The sequence below is a fragment of the Cuculus canorus genome, chromosome 1 (genome assembly GCF_017976375.1).
Source record: "Cuculus canorus isolate bCucCan1 chromosome 1, bCucCan1.pri, whole genome shotgun sequence".
Lineage (NCBI taxonomy): Eukaryota > Metazoa > Chordata > Aves > Cuculiformes > Cuculidae > Cuculus > Cuculus canorus.
In genome coordinates this window covers 125,444,778-125,456,868 of record NC_071401.1, presented here as the reverse complement: position 1 = coordinate 125,456,868, position 12,091 = coordinate 125,444,778, and the positions used below count along the sequence as shown (strand labels likewise).

The 12,091-nt window shown below is 46.8% G+C and overlaps 1 protein-coding gene across 5 annotated transcripts; it reads left to right on the top strand.

Annotated features, from left to right (window-relative positions):
- The first annotated feature begins 116 nt into the window (after positions 1–116).
- LPAR5 (lysophosphatidic acid receptor 5) lies at positions 117–10,801 on the top strand. Of its 5 annotated transcripts, XM_054075888.1 has the most exons (4): positions 413–553; positions 1,951–2,048; positions 3,584–3,740; positions 8,941–10,801. In XM_054075888.1, exon 4 carries the CDS (start codon positions 9,242–9,244, stop codon positions 10,352–10,354), a length of 1,113 nt encoding a protein of 370 aa, XP_053931863.1. In that variant the 5' UTR covers positions 413–553; positions 1,951–2,048; positions 3,584–3,740; positions 8,941–9,241; the 3' UTR covers positions 10,355–10,801. The 5 variants fall into 5 exon arrangements, with proteins under 5 accessions (XP_053931878.1, XP_053931863.1, XP_009565003.1 ...); XM_054075903.1 differs by lacking the exon at positions 3,584–3,740 and having other exon boundaries at positions 117–553; XM_054075917.1 differs by lacking the exon at positions 413–553 and having other exon boundaries at positions 638–2,048.
- The last annotated feature ends 1,290 nt before the right edge of the window (positions 10,802–12,091 follow it).

Below are 12,091 nucleotides of genomic sequence, written 5' to 3'. Positions count from 1 at the left end.
TGTCAGAATCATGGTCTCTGCTGTACAGCCATCAGACAATTTGGTTTCTGCTTTTCCTGTCTAAATCATTCAGAAAGTGAAATACAGCTGCTCTGGCGCTGCTATGGTTTTTCCACCACGGCCTTGGATGTGTGTTAATCCCTTTGCAGTCCTCTTCCACTTTTCCTAGCACGAAGAGGTCTGAAAAGCACTGGGATTTATCCTTTCAAACCTGAGCAGCCCCTCTGCTGCAACAAGCTTTCCACCTCTCTCCTTGCCTTCTCAGCTCCCTGCATCCCTCCTGCTGCTGTGTCTTTGCTCCTGCTTTCTGGAGTCAGCGCTCCGGGGCGGCAGGCGTGTTGGGATCTGCAGCATCAGGGTGTAGCCTCCAACACACACCCCGGTAATCTGGTCTTACCTGCTGTCGACTCAGACAGTGGTGAGGAAATGCCAGGGGTTGCTCTGCTCTTCCCCACCAGCTGAGCCTCCAAGGGACAGTAAGGGGCAGAGGCGCGAGTCCGACGGGGCACAGGGTAGATGGACTTCACGGGCTGGTGCACCAAGACCCGGTGAGGTGAGTGAACCTGGCTGGGTGAGGGATGTGGGGCAGCACGGGCTTGAGGGCTAAGTTAAGTGCCACTGCGTCCTCCTCTTCTGACACACGCGTTAAAGCCAGGACAGCTCAGCCAGGTGTGCGCACATGTGTGCGGGAGCGGGGGCCACAGGGGAGGGGAGAGCTCCCACAGATGGTGTCAGATTCCTTTTGCAAAGGGAGGACATCCTCATGATGTATCTGCAAGTCTTTATCAGTACCAGAGCCTTGACAGGAACTGAAGAGATACAAAAAGCTGTGAGAACAAAGATCCCAACAACTAGGAAGTGAAAAAAAGGTGTCTAACTGAAAAAAAGAGAGGAACTAAAAAGAATCAGGGTGAGATCAGTGGTCAGGTACTACTGTACCCTCCAAGGATTTATGAGCAGTGGAAACATGTGTCCCTTGGCGTGTCACTCCCTGAATGAAGAGGCAGTGATGGCAGAACAAGGGAGGCAGGGAGTGAGAAAGTCAACCACCACCAGCAACAGCCAGCAGGCAAAGGAGCCCTGCAGGGAACCCACAGTCATGGCACCTTCTTCTCGGAGCAGCTGCTCCTGGGGAAGGAAGATGATAGGATTAGGAGTGCGCCCATGACCCATGTCTTCTTCCAGGTGTGCTGGGACAGGCAAAGTAGGAATAGGACTTGAAGCAACCGAGTGCCAGATGGGCTCTGCAGAAGGACAGATTCCTTCCCAGCTACACTTGATGGTGCTATGTCACAGATGTCCTGCTAAATCAGCTCTTGCACTTTCTTAGTGTCATGCCTCCTGCAGACTTTGGTGTGGCAAATACGCCTTTGCCTGCTATGGGCATAGACACCTCTTCAGAGTTCACTTCTTTTTGGGTCCCTGCCACACACCAGCATTGAGCAACCAGGGTTCTGGAAAGGGGCTCAACCCCAACGTGCCCAAGCTCATGGGATTGAGAGAACTCAGGGTCTTTTTACTGACTAGTGGTTAAATCAACTTTGCTCTCACTTCCCGTATTTCACTTCTACCTTCTATTTGGCAGTATGTTGGGGAGGGGAATCTTTTAATTTTCCCCTGTCAGTCCTCAGGGTGGCTGAGTTAGCGTGGGAGCAAAGATGAGAAAATGCTTGGCACTATGACCCAGGGCAGGTCTCCTCAGTTGCAAGGACACCTGGGTGGTGCTTCATTCATGATTACGTTTGCTTTCATAGGATGTGTTTTAGCTTATCAGCTTTGGATAGCAAAGTTCAGGCTTTGTGGCCAGTCAGAAGTGCATCAGGAAGTGAGAAAGGAGGGGAGACAATAGCAGCGTGACAGACGTAGGACCAGCCATGGCACAGTAGGGGATGGCTGTGATTTTGATGAACAAGTAGCCAAAGAGCCTGCCTGCTTCTGTTTTGATTCAAGCTGCTTGCAGTTTTGGTGCCTGAATTGAGACCTCTGCAGCTACAGCAATCACAAGCCAGCAAGCCTGCCTGCACTCTCGGCTCTTCACCAGCAGAGAGGTAAGCAAGCTGGAAACGTGGAGAGCAGAATGATCCGGGTAGATTGGGCACTGGTCCCTGTGAACTGCTGCGTATATGCTGACAAACCTGACGGCAGGGCACTGGGCAAGTCTCTACGCCTCTTCTGTTGCCTAGTGAACCTAGAGATGCAAGGGAAATCTCAGTGTTTATTGAAAGGGAGGCTTTCTTTGGGATCTTGTGATACTAAAAGCATGGGTAGCCTGTGGAACTTACTTGCCAACGTGCCCACAGTGGAAGTTCTCTTCCATGGGGCCCTCAGGAGATGAAGGGGGTGACACGTCTAGGGAATAGGCAGTAGCAGTGTGATCAGACTTCTTGAGTTAAATACGGAGAGCTCAGGTTTGGTGTTGTGTATCTCTCATTTAAAACAAGCCATCCTAAGTCTTCAACGTCTCACAGTTCTAATCATCACAATAATCTAATCTCTTGCTTAGAAAAAAGTGAAAAGTGGGGCTTAAATATCACCTAAAGCAGGCAAAAAGAATACACACTTATGAAAAAATATACCTTCAATTTCTAAAACGAAGTTGAGGGGGGGAAGGGGATTGAGGTTTGGTGAACTCTCTGTCATTTCCTCTTGATTTACTAAACAAGCTGGTAACTGCTCAGCACCCCAGTGCTGCGTTCTGTGCCTGCATCCTCAGGGCAGCCCTAAAGCACTCCAGGGTTCAAATGACAAGTCACTCTTGGAAACACTGGCCCTGTGGCATGCTTAGCTTTTTTTTTCCAACTCATTTCCCAGCCCCATCTATAAGCCTGAGTCCCTCCACAGTGTGCTCCTTTGTCATTTTTGTGGTGCTAAAAGGCAGTGACTATGGGTGAGATAATGTCACGAGAAAAGACACCTAGCACCAGGCAGCAAGATGCCAGGCACACATCTCGGGCCATGCCTTCCTGCTCCAGCCCTTGTATGCAACGACAGTTAGGATTTCCCACCCCATATAAGAAAAACCCAAAATCCCTACGGATTTTGCATGTCCTGGGGGGGACTTCTTGCCCAGCAGCTGGTTTGCTGCCTCTAGCGAGAGGTGCCCACCTTGTGTCCAACCTCCTGCTCATCTCATGCCAGCCAGAGCCCTATGCTGCTCCTGAGCCATTGGAGGAGGCACATGGCTGTTATCCAATTGAGGTGGCCACAGGAGGGAGTGTCTGGAAGGGGAGGATGGTGTGTTTGTTTTCAAATGGTTTTTTGGGGGTCTGCCCATCTCCCAGCATCACACCCTCTCCCTCTCCTCTCCTCTCCTCTCCTCTCCTCTCCTCTCCTCTCCTCTCCTCTCCTCTCCTCTCCTCTCCTCTCCTCTCCTCTCCTCTCCTCTCCTCTCCTCTCCTCTCCTCTCCTCTCCTCTGTCGTCCCTATCTCACACCTATACCAGCGTTTCTTCCTCCCTCCTCGGTATTTCCTCTACCTTCCCATGTCAGCATCTCCTCCAACCCCTCAACAGTTGCTCATTGTGTGTGTGTGTGTGCACGTGTGCATGTCATGTCTATGTCTTTCCCCTTGTTCCCCTTCCCAGAGCAAGACTACTGGCAACAAATTCATTTTCCACCTGAAAACAGAAAGAACTCTCTGCCCAGGTAGCATCTGTAGTTTGAGTTGCTCTTTTCTGTCCTTGCCGGGGAAATGGCCATGGTCTAAGCAGATGATCTCCAGGGGCTCATCTTCACTGAGAGGTAAGAAGATGCTTCCTCCACCTTCTGGGTGGAGGCCAGCCACCAAACAGAAAGTTCCTCCAAGATTCTAAGACAGCATCTCATCGTGAGCAGGATTGTTCAGTTACGGTACAATTGCCTCCTTGCACAGCTGATGACTTGAGACCTTTCAGCAGCTTTTGTTTGAAGCAATAAGTACTTGATGTTCTTTTAGAGGCAGCCTCAAGGAACACAGCCGGTGGCTTTCAGACATTAACCAACAAGGATAATCCAACCAGTTTCAGCTCTTCCACCTCTCTGCTACCAGCTTGCTTTACCCATAGCTTTCCTTTTCAGTGAGGGACAGTTCCTCCAGAGCTCTGCAGAGAAACGTTCTGTTCCCAAAGCTTCATTTTACCAAAAATCATGCATCTACACATCTCGTTTCAGGTCTCTGAGATCTTTATTACAGTATCTGTTATCTTGAATTTGAGACTATCAGCTTAGCTTCAATAACACCACTGTAGTGGATTCTTGTGTCTGTGTTTCCAACCACACAAAAGAAAAAAAAAATCCCCACAAAAAAAAAAAAAACCTATTTTCCGGTCTCAGTGATCTCTTTGCTGCCAGTTTAGAACTAACTCTGCTGTCTGGTGTCTGGAAAGATGAAGAGCTGCTATGTAAGGTATACAGAACAAAAGAAAAGGTGATGGTGGGTAAAAAACTAAACTGATTTCTTGCACTGGTGTTCATGGCAGAAAAGCTTTCTTTATGGGGAAGATCATCAAAGCACTGCCTCTGATCAAAACGGTGGTAGGAACAGTCAGGGAGTAGCAAGATGAACTAAGCAGTATCTGAAACCACGTGGCTCTTACCCCAGAGGTCTGAAAACAGCTGAATAGTGGAAGAACTGACTAACTGTGGTATAGAAACATTGTCTTAAAACTATTTGTTTGCTTAAAGCTACTTGCTCACTAGGAGACACAATTTGAGAAAAGGCTCTTGGGGGGTTTCAGGCCAGGGAGCTTCATGACTGTGCTGCAGAGATTAGTAGAAGCAACAACAGAGGAAAAAAATCAAATGGCATGGAGTCACATCTAATTACCAGGGAAGAGTTATCGTAGATTTTATAAAGGGATGCTGTGCCTCACAATTCTTTGAAGGAACCAACAAGCACGTGAACAGTGGCCCACATAGATTTCCAAAAAGCTTTCAAAAGGGCTCTTGCCAACTTAAACAAATTTAGAGAAACAAATTAGAGAAACAAATTTAGAGAAACAAATTTAGAGAAAATGTTCGTACCTGGATATAAAGGTGCCTAAAAGATACAACAGAGAATAAGGGTGGGTGGCTGGTTTTCTCGGTGGAGTTCTAAGACACCAGTGCTGAGGCTTGGACTGTTTGACTTATTCATGAGGGGTGAATAAGGAAGTCACAAATCTGTTGAAGGCATAAAATTATTCAAGTCATAAAAGATGAGGGTTGGCTGTGAAGAACTGCAGAGATTAAGAGAAGTGTGAGTGATTTGCCTTAAAATAGCAGCTGAAATTTCATCTAGCGAAGTGATGAAAAAAAACAATCCGAGATGACCATTACCCCTTGCAAATAAGATCTACGCCAACTCAGCTCAGTGCACCCACATCATCAACACTGTGTGCATCTTGCGGACCCCACTACAGAGCTCACAGAAGTGTAAAGGTTCTGAGAAGAGCAACAAGGATGTTTAAAAGCACAGAATCGTTCCTCTGTGAGGAACAGCTATGAAGATAAGCATCATTTAGCTTCCCCCCTCCAAAACTAAGTGTTATCTAGGGGGAACATGGTTATAAAATCATCTTTGATAAGGTGAAGGTGAATAGCAATGTTTTTTTCCACCATCTCTTCCACTACTAAAGCTAAGAACTGAATCTAGCGGGTGGTGGTTCAGAAACGAGTACAAGGAAGTGGTTCTTCATCTGAGGTACAATCAAACTGTGGAGCTCCTTGGCACTCCTGGCACTGGGGGTTGTAGATGGTAACTTTTACATGGACTCAAAAAGCAACTGGAAAAAAATCAGGAAAGAAAAATTCCCTGAGGACTACTGAATACAAATAGGTCACTTATAGCTAAGTGGGCTACAATATGCTGGAAGCAGGAAGAGAGCTTGAGGGAACGTAACCACGTTTGCACTGTTCACATGCTATTTTTTCCAACATCCAGCATTTGAGACAGAATACTAGTTGTAGATAGACCACTGTTCTAACACAGTATGGACCATACTTACATATTATATTCTCAAAACCTGTTTATTGAAATACCTCATCTTCTCCTAAGTAACAAGTGATAGGATGAGAGGAAATGGCCCCAAGTAGCGACAAGGGATATTTAGATGGGATATGAGGAAAAAACTATTTACCAAAAGAGTGGTGAAGCATTGGCACAGGCTGCCCAGGGAAGTGGTGGAGTCTCATTCCCTGGAGGTATTAGTAAAATGTGTACATGTGGCACTTCAGGGCATGGTTTAGTAGGCATGGTGGAGTCGGTTGGACTGGATGATCTTAGAGGACTTTTCCAACCTTAATGTTTCTATGATTCTATTAATACCTCTTGATAAAAATAGCTTGTCTGTGGAGTCAAGTCACCTTCACCTGACACTTGGCCTGTCTGGGCACTTCTATTAGTGCATGGCATGGTCTCTCACAGAGTCTAGGTCTCACTCACTTTGTCTCAGTCAAAATGAAGGTCTCACCAGTCTGTTCAGTCTACAGTCATTGCAAGCCCTTGGCTCTACCAAAAGTTGGCATATCTTCCTTGAGATTTTTTTGAAGCATCTAATCATTTCATTGGAATCCAGAAATATTCTTGCATGTTTGCTTTGTCTTGTTGTATTATCATGTACTTTAAACTTCTGCAAGTCTTCACATAAAGGTTTTTTCCATCATTTTCAAAGAAGGGTGAAAGCTACTGAGCTATATCTTGATGAAGCAGTGGAAGTTCCTCTAAGAAACTTGTCTTGGTGGTGAACCTGCTCAATAACACAAAAGGATGGGCAAACTGATAGCTCTCTACTGTCTTGTATTGGACCTCCACTTCCATTAACATATTGCTGCCAGAAATAATCTTTTCTTCCCTATGAGGCCACCACACACTTCTATCTTTTGTAGATCCTCCCTCTAGATGTGTGCATTGCCCCACTATGCCATCCAGAAGGTCTGACATGCTTGTCATACCTATCAAGTTGCTGAGCGGCTTCCTCTTACAGTAATATTCACCTTACGTAAAAATTTCCTCTGGACTGAAAATCCTACTTTGCTTTTGAAGTAAATCACACTCTATGTGGGCTCTGTGAGGAATTCTCTATCTAATCCCTGCAACAGCTATGGGGAATTCTGTCATACTTACCAACCCCTACTCCCCTGTGATAGCTTTGAGAGTGGATGCCTAGCTTAAGGATCATAGAGTAATTAAGGGAGTCCCTAGCCCAAGCTCCTTCTCAAAGCAGGGTCAGCTATCAGATCAGATGAGGTTACTCAGTATTTCATAGAGTCTCATCTTGAAAACCCCCAAGGATGTAAACTCCACAGCCTCTTGGGGAAACCCATTGCAATGTCTGAAAATATTTTTCCCTCTACTCAGTCTGAATATCTACTCCTTCAATTTACATCATCATAGAATCATAGAATGGTTTGTATTGGAAGGGACCTGGAAGGGACCTTAAAGTCCTTCCAGTTTCAACCACCCTGCCATAGGAGGGACACCTCCCACTAGATCAGGCTGCCCAAGGCTGCATCCAGCTTTGCCTTAAACACCTCCAGGAATGGTCAAGAAGCCACGACTTCTCTGGGCAACCAGTTCCTATGCCTCTGCAACCTCATAGGAAAAAAAAAATTATTCCTAATATCTAATCTAAATCTCCCCTCTTTCAGCTTAAAAACCATTCCTCCTCATGCTGTCCCTGCACTCCCTGATACAGAGCTCCTCCCCAGCTTTCCTGAAGTCCCCTTTCATTACTGGAAGCTGCTCTAAGGTCTCTCCAGAACCTTCTCTTCTCCAGGCTGAACAACCTCAACTGTCTCAGTCTCTCCTCGTATGAGAGGTGCTCCAGCCCTCTGATCATCTTCATGGCCTCCTCTGGACTCACCCTAACAGCTCTGTGTCCTTCCTGTACTGAGGACTCCAGAACTGAACGCAGTACTCCAGGCAAGGTCGCACCATAGAACGTTAGAGGAGCAGAATCACCTCCCTTGCCCTGCTGGTCACACTTCTTTTGGTGCCATGCCCCACTGTGGACAGCTAACTCTGCCCTCTTCCAGTAATCACCTTGCAGGTATTAGCAAGATGCTGTTATGTCTCCTGAAGTCATGGGAACATGCACAGTTCCCTCAGCATCTCCTCATGGGTCAAGTTCTCCAGCCCCCACACCATTTTGGTAGCCTTCCATAGCACAGTCGAACAATGTTTGGCAGGGCAGTGCTACCATTATTATCTAGAGTGGGCACTAGCCTCACACTGCTTTGGAGTCTCAGGTATGTTTGCCCACATGAATCCCATGGCTCGCTCTTCGTTACTGTGTGCTCCTTTTCCTGGCTGTGCTGCTCTGTGTTTGTGGGACATGGGCTGCTTCATGCTTTATGGTGCTATAAGCAGGAAAAACAATCTGAGGACACCCAGTCCAAAGGAACTGTGAAAATATAAGCAACATAAGGAACTCGAGCTAGGTGGAACTGAAGTTTATGTGGGTTGTTTCACATAGGAGAAGGAGCTAGGGTGGAGTAAAGTCTGACTGTAGTATAATTATTTTTATCTGCAATGGATGTACAAAGTCCTGCTTCTCTGACATAAAACAATATTACATGGGGATTTTCTTTAAGTTCCTTCTAGTCAGCATTTTTCTGTCAAAATGCTTCCTGTTTTCTTTTTCTTTCTCTCTCTCCCTCTTTCTCTCTCTCACTGTTTCTGGAGCTGGCTTCACTACTTTCCCTGTGTGCCCTTGTGCTGTCCCTTTCTTGGATACATGTGCTTTCAGCAGTGATCAAAGCAACATACATTTTCTGAGGCTGAGGGATAAATGATTCTGTACAGCAATTACCTTCGCTGAGCTCTGGCTTCTTCTGCCACGTAATTACTCACTTTCCTACTGTCCATTTTTCTTAGTCATTTGGTTTCTTTGTGAGTTCTTGCAGCAGAATACGTCATGGAGGGATTTTGCCTTTGAAAATATTTCCCTCTAACTCTCCTGTCTTGCTCTTCCACTCTGACCAGGAATTGTGCTGACATTCAACAACTGTCGATGACCTTCCATTGCATCAGCATCCCAATAACCACTGGAAAGAATTGCTGACTATGTTACCATCCCTGCCAGCCAACCACTGACGAGCAATCCAAAGCAACACCAGCCAGGAGAGAGATGTACCCATCTACTTCCAAGCTGCAGATGAAGGGAATGGCCTGCATGTGGCTTCCTAGAGGGGAATGACATCTCTCAGTGCTTTGCTTTGTGCCTCCTTAGTCCACCAGCAGGCTCAGCTGTCTCAACAAGACCCTTCCCCGACCCCTACTGGGCATGTCAGCTCCCAACGTATCTCAGACATGCAAGGATTACAGAGTCAACCACCAGCTCCTCCTGCCTGGCTACACCCTGATATTCATCACAGGTTTGTTGCTGAACGTGATGGCCCTGTGGATATTCATCCGGTACCTGCGTCTGAAGTCAGTAGTGATGATCTACATGTTGAACCTGGCCGTGAGCGACCTTACCTTCACGCTCTCTCTGCCACTTCGAATCTACTACTATTCCAACCACCACTGGCTCTTTGGTAACACCCTGTGCCAGGTCTCTGGCTCTGTCTTCCAGATCAACATGTATGGTAGCTGCCTCTTCCTTATGTGCATCAACCTGGATCGTTATGTTGCCATTGTTCACCCACTTCGCTGGCGGCATCTGCGGCGCCCCAAGGTGGCCAAGATCCTTTGCTTGATTGTCTGGGTTGTGATCTTCATGGGCTCCATCCCCACAGCCATGGTCCACAAGCAAAACCAATGTGAGGTACAGAATAAAACGATTTATCTGTGCTTTGAAAGCTTTAGTGACAACATGTGGCAGAATAACCTTTTCCCTCTAGTTGTCCTGGCTGAAATCTTAGGGTTTCTCTTGCCTCTCAGTTGTGTGACATACTGCTCAACACGAATCTTTCAGGAGCTCTGCCAGGACAGCCAGACAAAGACTCTGCGACAGCAGAAGACTGTCCGTCTCCTGGTGGTCAATCTGGTCATCTTTATCATCTGCTTTGTCCCCTACAACACCACCCTGGCAGTTTATGGGATGATAAAGGCCCAGGTGGTGAAAGTTGAGCAAGAAACACAGACATCCGTGCGCCAAGTGTTAATTACGACAATGCTGTTAGCCAGCATGAACTGCACGCTGGACCCCTTGATCTACTACTTTAGTACTGAGGGTTTCCGTAACACCTTTAAGAAACTGCGTCGGGGACAAGCCTGGGACTCCGATATAGGAATGCTTAAGAATCAAGTTGTCAACAATAAGTCAACTCAAGTCCATACTGCCTCAAAAGTAAAACGGTTCCCAGCTGAAAACTTCATTCGTCCCAATGAATCTTTGCCGTCACTTCCTACAGCAGTATTTTTGAATGGCCCTATTGAGGACTCGGAAATATAACCATGGAAAGGTCGTACTGTTGCTGAGTCACCCATTCAATAATTACAGCAACAATGTGCAAAGCAGCTGAGGGGAACTCAGCAAACCGTTTGAAGGAGCACAGCAGACTGTAGGTGGGTGAATGCAGTGATACAAAACTGAAGGATGAAAGGTTGGCAAGTATGTTTTGAATAAACAGAGATTCTTTGGTGACATGGTCCCACCTGACTCTTTTGGTACAGGAAACATAGTGGGGAATAAGGACACAAAACAAACGTGGTAGGAGGTACATCAAAGGTGCTTGTGTAGCTGTACACACGTGTGCGCACGGGCGCGCACACACACACACACATAATGCAGCGTAATGGCTATACATTTGCCTAAAGCGAAACAGTTTGAGAAACACAAGCATGCTTGAAAATGCCTCTGGCATTCATAATGGCCCCAGAAAAAAAGAGGATACTGATACTGTCATCGTTTCCGAAGCTCATATTGACCTTAGTGCTTTGCATTTGGCCACAGGGTGATTGACTTCAGGTCTGAGTGTTTTTCATTGTTAAATAGAAGTGATGTCGCAGAATGAGGCTGCACTGAAATAATTTGCTTGCACTATTTATACATCCCTTTTCAGCCTGCACTGTCTGTGAAAGCCCTGTATATCTCCCCAGAAGTGAGATACCCAGCTGTACACAGGCAGTGCCAGAAACCCCAGTTATTCACTTCTGCTAGTCACCAGGATTCTGTGGTTCCAGCAGACAGACTATCCCAGGGTGGGTCCATTATGGTATATTTGACTTTTTTGGGGAAACATTAAAGGAATGGTGAGGGAAAGTGATAAGAAACACTGTTCAGAGTACAGGCCTGGTTCTTAGGCTTCTACATTAGTGATTAATCTTATTACAAGTTGCTACCTCATGAGTGTTGCAGGAATAGATGGACTGCACTGCATCATGGGTTTGTGTTACAATACAGTTTAGGAGAGACAGGGTTTTAAAACCATCTTCCCAGTCTCCTTTGAAGATCTTCTCTTTTACTAAACATAACTGTAGAAGCAGGTCTTTGAGAAGACCTGTAGATGGTCTGACCCGTAGATGCTGAGCCACTCCACAGAGACATTCTGGTCACAAATGGTGTCCCCAGAGCTCAGTGCTGGGTCTAGTTCTGTTCAATATCTTTATGAATGACCTGGATGAAGGGATTGAATGTACCCTTAGTAGGTTCGCAAATGACACCAAGCTGGGAGGAAGTGTGGATCTGCTAGAGAATAGAGAGGCTCTACAGAAGGATCTGGACAAGCTGGATTGATGGCCTGAGACCAATGGGCTGAGGTCCAACAAGGCCAAGTCCTGCACTTGGGCCACGACAACCCCATGCAGTGCTACAGGCTTGGGGAAGAGTGGCTGGAAAGCTGCCTGGCAGAAAAGGATCTGGGGATACTGGTCCACAGTGGGCTGAACACGAGCCAGCAAGTTGCCTAGGTGGCCAAGAAGGCCAATAGCATCCTGGCTTGTATCAGAAACAGCATGGCCAGCAGGACCAGGGAAGTGATTCTGCCCCTGGACTCAGCACTGGTGAGGCCACACCTCAAATGCTGTGTTCAGTTTTGGGCCGGTCATTACAAGGAAGACATTGAGGTCCTGGAGCATGTCCAGAGAAGGACAACGAGGCTGGTGAAGGGGCTGGAGAACAAGTATTATGAGGAGCAGCTGAGGGAACTTGGGTTCTTTAGCCTGGGGAAGAGGAGGCTGAGGGGAGACC

Bases quoted from the DNA above. Each gene is read 5' to 3' on its own strand.
- LPAR5 (XM_054075903.1), top strand. From the start codon at position 9,242: ATGTCAGCTCCCAACGTATCTCAGACATGCAAGGATTACAGAGTCAAC.